Source organism: Cyprinodon variegatus, unplaced genomic scaffold, assembly GCF_000732505.1.
Source record: "Cyprinodon variegatus isolate N-32 unplaced genomic scaffold, C_variegatus-1.0 Scaffold494, whole genome shotgun sequence".
Classification (NCBI taxonomy): Eukaryota; Metazoa; Chordata; class Actinopteri; order Cyprinodontiformes; family Cyprinodontidae; genus Cyprinodon; species Cyprinodon variegatus.
In genome coordinates this window covers 298,714-308,602 of record NW_015150947.1, presented here as the reverse complement: position 1 = coordinate 308,602, position 9,889 = coordinate 298,714, and the positions used below count along the sequence as shown (strand labels likewise).

At 38.6% G+C, this 9,889-nt stretch overlaps 1 protein-coding gene across 1 annotated transcript in view; it reads left to right on the top strand.

Moving 5' to 3' along the window:
- The window catches only part of papss1 (3'-phosphoadenosine 5'-phosphosulfate synthase 1), a 30,903-nt gene that overhangs the window by 1,901 nt on the left and 19,113 nt on the right, over positions 1-9,889 (top strand). The window contains exons 2-7 of the mRNA XM_015390364.1: positions 2,288-2,402; positions 2,492-2,727; positions 2,865-3,003; positions 7,735-7,853; positions 8,310-8,423; positions 8,498-8,609. Of these exons, the coding sequence (XP_015245850.1) occupies positions 2,288-2,402; positions 2,492-2,727; positions 2,865-3,003; positions 7,735-7,853; positions 8,310-8,423; positions 8,498-8,609 (835 nt within the window). The remainder of the gene's footprint in view (positions 1-2,287; positions 2,403-2,491; positions 2,728-2,864; positions 3,004-7,734; positions 7,854-8,309; positions 8,424-8,497; positions 8,610-9,889) is intronic.

The following is a 9,889-nucleotide window of genomic DNA, read 5'->3' as shown; positions in this document are numbered from 1 at the left end:
AAACAAATTTGAACCACAAACTAAAAAATAATGTTTTTTTTTTCTTTTCTTTTTTTTCTTAGACAGAATATGGTCATTATTTTTGCAAGAGCACCAATTTAGTTTTTTTTTTTTTTAGAAATGTGAAGACTAAAAGCTTTTGTTTTTTGTTATGGTTCAAAGAAACATGAAGAAGTTTTGGCTTGAAGACTAAACAAAAAAAACTAATTAAAAGCCAAGACTCCCTTCTAGAAAAAAAACTGCCAAGTTGCCCTGTACCATAGAGCAACAGTGGAGAAAAGTTTATTTTATGTTAACATCATTGTTAAACGGTACTCACTGAAAATCAGTCAGAAAGCTTTCTGTGAAACATTTTGGCTGAAGATTGAGACTATGTTCAAGTTGAGACACGGCCCAAACCGGTTCTAAATCTTGCTTTACGCAAACATCCTAAAGAACCAGCAGATCATCTTAATTTGACTCTTGAAGTCGTCACTGCTGTTGGGCCATCGCTTCTCATCAGGAGCCGTTTGAACCCGAGGGGTACCTCGCCACAGTTACTCAACAACAACAGTGATCAGTGATGCAATAATGATGAAAAATATAGTAATGAATCATATTAAATTAAACCGAAGAATCTAGACTACAAGCCAACTTAAACCTTTTTAATATGTGAAAAAGACAACTAAAGTTATACTCAAATGAAATAAGTTGTAAAACATAAATGCACAGCACAATACCAACTAGAGCTGAAACAATTAATCGGCTTAATCGTGATTAATCGATGATTGAAATAATCTTCAACTAATTTAGTAATCGATTTATTGTAAACTGGAGTATAGAGCCCTTAAGCTGACAGAGTGACCTAATTTCAGCAGTAATTATATCAAAATTGTAAAAATAATATATAATAATTTTTAATTTAAGATAAACAACCTTTTTGTCTTTCAATATGTCCTATCCAGAACCCCTCAAGTGGAAAAACTTAGTTTCATCTGGTTTAATTTAGTAAAAAATCTCTTTAAGGAACATTTGGCCATCAGTTTATTTATCAATTAATCGAAAAAAATTATTGGCAGACGAATCGATTTGCAAAATAATCGTTAGTTGCAGCCCTGATACCAACCGATGAATATAATTTCTGTCTCCACAGCAACAATCAAACCACAACAGAATATACATCAAATGAAAGCAGACACTCAGTAGAATGGAGTCATGTGCTTCACTTTCCTCTAAACCAAAGTATTCTCTATTATAATCTCTATCGGAACAAAAAGCAAAACCTTTAGAGGGACCCTTACAGGTCTCAAGCATCCAGAAGTAGCCTCATCACACCAACAATCCAGGTGGCTGACCAGGCTAACAGACTGCCTTCAGCTGGCTCTGATTGGCTGAAACTACTGTCCATCTTTCCCGACTAGATTTAGATACGTTCTACTGCTTCTTTGATTATAGTATGATTTGTCAAAATCAACCATTTTGTTGGTTGAGTGGGAATACATTTTCTAATTGTTGTCCAAAACTTTTGGATTCAACTCTAGAAATGGATGAAAGAAATTTGCAGATGGGACTAACTGTGCCAAAATGGTTACCTTGGAAACCTCGTCTGAAACACATCTGTAATTCTGTTTAGCTTGACTTTAGCAGAGGAGGTCTTTGGAACAAACAATGTCAACATATTGTACTTTAGTTTCAAATATAGTAATGACTTCCTAAGAGCATAATTTAAAGAGTCGCTGATGCTGAAAATTGTTTTTCTTTCCAAGCGAGGCGTTAAATTTAGCTATGCCATCTTCATTTACTTTTCATCAGTAACACTTATACTCATTTTACACATCTCCATAAATCTCACAAGGGTTTTCTTTAATGTGACACCAAATCTATTAAATTAAACCTTGTGTTTTTAGATATTTCCCATGCCTTTAATTTCTAGAAAAATGTCTTTAAGTCAGTTAAACGTCTACTGAAAATGTCGCTGGATTTTAAAATGCAATTCCATCAAGTCTCTTTTCCAGGTAATGTTGTTTCTGCACTAAATCATTACAAGCACTAATAAAAAGTAACACGAGACGGGGGCGTTGAGCCTAGTTGGAAGGAATCCATTCAACATGTCAGACTGTCTTCCAGAATTTGCATCCATAGCACTGTAACTGCAGCAGTATCCTAACAAATATTGCAACTGAGCTGCTCTTTGTTGGTCTAGTCCTGCAGAATGATTCCACTTCCTGTTTTCAGTTTGTTTGACTTGTTTGCTTTGTTTTGTATTTACTTTTAATCACAAATGAACAAAAAAAAATCTCAATTTAAGGGGATGCAACGTGCAACTAATGTCACCTACCAAGCTCACCATGTGAGCCGAAACAAGCGGGGGCAGGTTGTGGGAACGCGTGGAGGCTTCAGAGGTTGCACCGTTTGGCTGACCGGTAGGAGAAAATAAATAAGCAAACATTACGGCCGATTGGAAACTTTTTGAGCCTTGCTACACTCCTACTGTGCTCCTCTACCTGTGCAGGTCTGTCTGGTGCGGGGAAGACCACGGTCAGCATGGCGCTGGAGGAATACCTCGTCTGTCACGGTATCCCCTGCTACACTCTGGATGGGGACAACATCCGCCAGGGGCTGAACAAAAACCTGGGTTTCAGCCCCGAGGACCGCGAGGAGAACATCAGGCGCATTGCTGAGGTGGCGCGGCTTTTTGCAGATGCAGGTCTGGTTTGCATCGCAAGCTTTATTTCCCCCTACAGCAGGGTGAGTAAACAAAGCTTCACCGTTTGAGAGAGGAAAGCAAACACACTTCTCATGCTCACTAACTGACTAACTGAATCTCATTGTTCAATTCTGGTAATAAATAAACGTTTCTGCATCTGTTTTTATTTCCCCGACAGGATCGCCTGAATGCCAGGAAGATCCATGAAGCTGCCGGGTTACCGTTCTTTGAGGTTTTTGTGGACGCGCCGCTGGACGTCTGTGAGCAGAGGGACGTTAAGGGGCTGTACAAGAAGGCCAGAGCAGGAGAGATAAGAGGTGCAGCATCAGCTTTCTTTCAGTTTAACCCATTAAATCATAATTCCACTGAAAACGCTGTATCTAAAGAGGAAACAAGGATGATCTCAGTAACTTGGACAATATAAAAAAAAAAAACAAACAAACATCTGTTTGATAAGTTGTATGTCTGTAACGGCCGGTTTGTCAAACCTGTAGGGTTTATTCTCTTAATATCAAACCTTGCTGTAGTTCCTGGCTGTGGATTTGTTTCACATGGTGAATGAAGCAGCATGATTAAGCATTTCTGAGAATTTCATCAGTCTGAACATCTGCTTATTAGCCAGACCATATGCTATAGTTTAAACCAAGGGTAACCAATTAAAAATGAGCGGAGTCCGAATAAGGAAAATCAACAACCAGTAAAGGTCCGAAGACATTTTTAATTATAATCTGGTACTTTAAACAGATTTTAACACTGAAATAAAATGAGTTTTTTAGGCCTCCATGTTATACATTAACTTTTTAAATAAAAAAATATAAAAAATAGAACATTTTCCACTTTGAAATCTGAACCGTTTTTTGAAGTTGAGAACAACAATCATTCAGTTTGGTATATAGACAATTTTCTGATTTGCATATTTAATAAAACACCTGAACTGACTGTTATTTTTTTTCTTTCTCTTTTATGCTTTAATGAGAGCAGTGGGCTTTAAGCTGCCCTGCAAGGCTTTAAACCTGGGTTTGAATGGAGACTAAGCCATTCTAAAGCACAAATCAAGGTGCTCATTACGAGCCTGGATCCATATTTATTTTTGATTCTGTTCATGGTGGAGAATCCTGCTTCACAGCAGCAGGTTGAGCCAAACATCTTCTAAATGTGCAGAATCATCTTTGAGCACCATTTCACTTTTCTGTCACTAGTTCACCACAGTTCTTCCAGCAGTCCACACTCTCTCTGCTCTCTTTTTCTCATCATCTTCTCCTTCTTTCCCATCGCCCGGCTTGCCACAGGTTTGCCTGCTGTGTCTAAAAGTAGCAGCAGCAGCAACCCAGACTGACAGCAGCTCATTGGCTAATCTGTATCACGTGTAGCCTGGTCCTAGATGCTCTGGAGGGCTTTAACATATTAACAGGAGAAGTGGCGCAAGTGAAGTTAGACACTGTCGTCGAATAACATGCGGTAATTTATAAATGTTTTAAATCAGGTTGGGTCTGGATTAGCCAGTAAGTGGGTCCGGACCCCAGTACGCTAATCCGTGACCTCTGGTTCAAACTATTACTTCAATTCAGCTCAGTTCAAAAATACTTTATTAATCCCAAAGCAAACTTAAATGCTGCGGTAACTTTTATTTTTTTTATTTTTTTTTATTTTTATTTTTTTTTTTAACAGGTTGTTGTAGGTGTTGATAGCTGTAGGCAGGAAGGATCTTCTGTAGTGGCCTGTGTTCCACCGGATCTATTGTTTAACAGACTGATGAAGAGGATGCTCACTGTTGTCTGCGATGTTCTTCACTTTAGGCAGAATTCTACTTTGTGAAATAATCTCCAGAGGTTCTAGAGGACTACATAGTAGTTCATTAATCAGTTAGATTCAGATTGTAGGGGGGATTTAGGTTTTTTTATTCAACCTTTTTCTTCCACGATTGTGAAGCACGTATGAGCAATACAGGTAAACATCGTGGCTAGAGCCAGGTCTTTTAATCAGTGGGCCGATTTTAGCGTCTGGCTCATTAATCGGCATCGGCCACAAAAAATAGCAGATATAAAAGTGTTGTTTTTAATGCAAACACCCTGTAAGCTCGCAATAAGGAGAGCAGACATGTTTTATCTGCACTAGTTTTGGTGAACTATTAGCATTTTAGCTCTGTGTATGTTTTAGCTCTTTGTGAAACAGTATTATATTGCAGATGACATGCAGGCAGTGGTGGAGCTCATAAATTCGGAAGTTAATGTTTTAATTGAGCACATTTTTAAAAGGCTCCACCTCATGCATATGGTTGTAATCCTGTTTGGATGTTTTGAAAGCTGCAGAATTTCTACTTAAGTCTAGTTTAGTTCCTTGTATCTGGCCCAGCTGAAATCTGTGCATTTTGATCTCTTTATAGATATGGCTGAAACTCAGAGAACCTCATGCTTCATCTTTTTGTTCCTTTGGTTTCATTAGAAGCATGTGGTTTTCCAACCTGGTCGTTTTTTAAGTCCGCTAAAACAAATAGCAGGAAGAACAACGTTTCTTGCAAAACGGAGGAGAAAACAAACAGACACAAAAACATTGTAATTCCATATGTCAGGAATGTCTGAGCAATTCCAAACACAACATACCGGTGAATGTTACACCCATTACAGACTACATGACAGGGTTGGAAGTTTCTGACAGATGCTTGCTTCTTTCCACGTTTTTTTCCCATGTTTTATTTCCCGTCGGAAGAAACCAGAAGAAATGGTTTCTACCGGAAAAAACTTGGAAGGTCAAATTTACGGGGAAGTTTGTTTCTTTTGGTGAATATTTTGCCTTCAGCAGGCCCAAATCCAGTAATAACCTTGAGGTGGGGTTTTATATCTATAAACCAGGGTGATTTGGGGGCATGAATAGCAGAAGAAATTAAAGAAAGAAAGCCAGCTGGTGGAATCAGCGTATAAATAAAAGCGCTTTCCTACCATGTGAGCAATAGTTATTCATTCATCTAGATTTGTATTACATACATGTCATAGATTATATGAATTCTTAATCTGTGTCACTGTATTCTGATAAGGAATTCTTCTTATGTAATCTAATGGGTAAAGTGAGTTGACTTTCCGATGGAATTATCCCAGTTCTCCATAATATGATCTATTACCAGGACTTTCTTCCTGTTTCTTCCACTTGTCCAGAAGAAACAGGAGAAGAAACTCAACCTTGCTACGTGTGATATTAGCATACGTAGCACTTAAAAGTCATTTATTTTCTCCAAAAACAACAGTGTGACCTGCAATCCTGATCGCTTTGTACTTGGATTAATTCTGGTTCTGCTAACTGACCTCAAAGCGATTTTGCTGTACATGGCTCTGTCATAATTTTTTACTTCCCCTTTGGTAGTAAAATCTATAAAGGCTACAGAACCTGCAGCATTAAGGCCAATTTATGCTTCTGACGCATAGCCTCTGCAATCGTCAAATCTGTCTCTGTTCGGGACCACACACCCCCACACAGAGGTTCTGCAACCTGTCAAATCCTGACTAAGCATCGGCCGGTCCAAGCACAGACCTCAAGCGGAAGTGCGCAGACAAAAGCAGCTGTGATTGGTCCTTGGTATGCCTTTCTGGCTGTCTGTGTGGTCGCCCTTCTCAATTTGGTGCCGGGGTGCGCCATTTTTCAAAAACCGAGGAAGAACTACAATGGACAACTGCGATGAAAGGTAAATCGAGGAGGTTAGGAAGTACAATCCGTCGAAGTTCTTGTGAGTTCTCGAATAGGCTCCCCCTAGCACTTTGGCAGGAAACTGCTGTGCGTCCCTAGAAATTCTAGACTGAAGGTGCAGAAGCATACCAGCAAAATTGGTTCACATCCAGACGCATGCAACATATGATGTGTGCGGTTTTAGATAATCTTCCCTTTACGGTAATAATATAATCTAACTGTTGGGATCATGAGGGAGTAATACCTACTGTGCTTCACCATAATGTTACAGCGCAGTCTTCAAACTAAAGGCAGTCAGACTGTGTCATCTCAGTTTTCAGTTTTAACTTAAATAGTAGCTGATCACTTTCTTAATCACATTTGCCTTCCTGAGGATCTCATAGACATTGTTTTAGGTATTTAACAGCCAACGGACATCTTTATTTTCTTAACCATGTATATATATTTTTTATGTTCTTGCCTTTTTGAAGCACTTTAGTCATTTTTATCTAAGAGGTGCTAATTGCAGAAAAAAAAGACATGCTAACTTTCTGAAGGAGGATCAAATCTGCATATTTCCGGGCTGAGCAGAACCCATCTGGAACATTTTGGTTCAACATGAAGATGCAGACGGAGCTCCCCGCCAACTTCTTCAAAGCACCAAATATTAGGCTCTCGTGTGAAGCAGTGATGTTTCTTATCTGTTTTTGGGTTGGAGAATGGCTGCTTTCATGAAGTGTGTTTAGTTTATAAGGATTTCTAAATTCTTGTTTGAATCTGGTTTCAGTTTGTGGTTTGCTGGTAAAATATTTGCATATCTGAACGTGTTGATGCTCCCACATCCCAGAGCAGATATCAGAAGTAAAGGATGATGATCAGGGTGTGAACTCAAAAGCTGTCTGGAACTTTTCTTTTAAATGGGCTCATTTTTTAAATTAATTTATTTTTTGTTCATGCAATTATCACACCTTTAAATCAATACAAATGTTTTCCTGTCCTAAACTTTATTCAGGAGTCTAAACTTCAGCTGTTTTGAAACCTTGGGTTACTTTTTCCTCTGATCTTGCTGTTTCTTTCCATAAAAGCTCATTCTTAAGTGAGATCTTTTTATTTTTTTCCACTTAAAATATGAACAGAATGAACAAAAAAAATTAACATTTGAATCTGGAAAAAATAGCACCCTAAATATTTGCTGTGAAACTGCATTTTAACTTAATTTTTCACCCCTTATATGATTTAATTATTCAAATGACCAGGTTATCAGTACAGTTTTTTGTATGGAATTCAGGGATATATACACAATTACCTTTAAAAAGCCTTGAAGAAAAAAAAAATCAACATCTTTAAGTGATTTATCTGATCAGCTCTACAATCGTTGTCGTTTTCTTTCTCAGGTTTCACCGGCATCGACTCCGAGTACGAGAAGCCTGAAGCTCCAGAGCTGGTGCTGAAGACTGACTCGTGCAACGTGAACGAGTGCATTCAGCAGCTGGTGGACCTGCTTCAGGAGCGGGTGAGGAGCTTGTTCTTTATTCTCTTAGAAGGTTCCTGCACCTTTTGTTTGAGAAACTGCAAGTGTGGAGATGGGAACGGTTGCTTTACCTGCTTATTTTTCTATATAAACAGTTTTTTTCATGCAGGCCGTGTTGAATCAAGTTATGTTTCCCAACAAGCTCTCTTAAGATGTACATTAAACCTTTGCATTTATTTGGTTTGATTTAAAATGATGTGATTTCCCTGAAAATCTGAATGTCATTACTGATCTTCCTTTAATGTAAATCAGTAGAAAAATGGCCAAACCTCTTTGGCTTAAAGCATCAAACATTGCAATTTACATTTTTGGCCAGTAGGTGTCAGAGAGGAACCATACTTTCATTTCTTCTAAATCCAAAACATTTCAGTTTCCATTATGAATATCCCAAACTTTCTGCATTCTGCAGGTTGCGTCACAATTAATTTTTTTGTTTAGGACATCGTTCCTGTTGATGCCTCCTACGAAGTGAAAGAGCTCTATGTCCAGGAGAATAAACTGGACCTGGCCAAGGCCGACGCAGAGACTCTTCCTGCAGTTCAGATCGGAAAGGTGATCTTTTTGTAGTCCGTCTTAATCTTTAGCATGCATGTTGGATTCTGACCAGCTGTATGTTTGCTCCTCAGCTGGACATGCAGTGGGTGCAGGTGCTGGCTGAAGGCTGGGCCACACCTCTGAATGGCTTTATGAGAGAGAGGGAGTTTCTGCAGTGTCTTCACTTCGACTGTCTGCTGGATGGTAAGAGAACCTACTTTTCCATATAATAAACAGCCACTAGATGGAGTCGATTGCATAAAGAATCAGTACATATGAAATATTAGAAATCCTCATTTGTCTTTTAAAATATAGAAAATGATCTCAGTATTTCCCAGGCTTCAATTGCTGATGTAGGTTCTCAGTCATCCAGGTCATAGTCATTCCATAAAAATTCAAAAAAATATCCACTGGACTTGGTTTCCAAGATTTGAAGACGTTTCGCCGCCTCTCCAGGAAGCTTTCTCAATTCAAATGTCTGGATCCGCAGTGAGTTTGAGTCCTATATAGACAAAGCCTTGTATCGCTTGGAAACATGCAAATGGTAACCGATGAATGGGTGGTTTGGTTCCATCGTTAGCCTGTAATATCAGGCTAATGACAGGTTTCAGATATATGCCTAATAAACACCCAAGAGAGCGTGCACAAGCCCATTTCCCGCTTTGTTTAAAAGTTAATGTTTGCATCGCTTATACAAGCTTACTTTCCAAAAGATTTGCAATCTTTCCACTATGTCAGACTCACCACCGCTAAGTGAAAATGGGGACGAGCACGTAAACATATCACCAGAATGATTGACAATTTGGAGGACTACTTATTTTGATGATCCACCCAGAAAAAGATCATACTTCACTATACCTTTTAGAATGAACAGTGCACAATGAACCTTGTGGACAGAGGTTGCATTACATCCCTGAAAGAAGTTTTTCTAAGCAGACACCAGTTAATCGGATGGAACAAATTTTAATTTAATTGTCTCACACTTAGTAAAATGCCCTTAGTAGAACAGACTGCTTACCCTTCACTAAGGTTGTTTGGTTAACAAAGGGAACTATTTTAAAACTATTACATAAGAACTAAAATGTAAAAGTAGCCTTGTTTTACTCTTTACTTACCCAACAGAGCCCCACCCTCAAGCAAAGGATTCGCTTTCCAATTTAACTTAATGGAAATAAAGTTTTAGGAAATTAATCTAATGTTGCAGCATAAAAAAAGGCAATAGGAAATCTGACGTCTGCTTCCGTTCCCCTCCTGGAGTGCCGTTTGTGTTAATCAACGGATCCGTTTCTTGCAGACCTCAAAGCTGTGGGTGAATAATCCCCAATACAAATGTTTCTCTTGGCATCCTTTCTTCTTCTTTTATTTCTGTCACTGTTTTACAATTACTGCTCCTCTCTCAGCCCTGAACAAGAACAGGTTTAATTAAATGAATAGAATAGTTTGCTGTGACCTTTGGTAGCTTTGTGTCATATTGACTGTTTTTA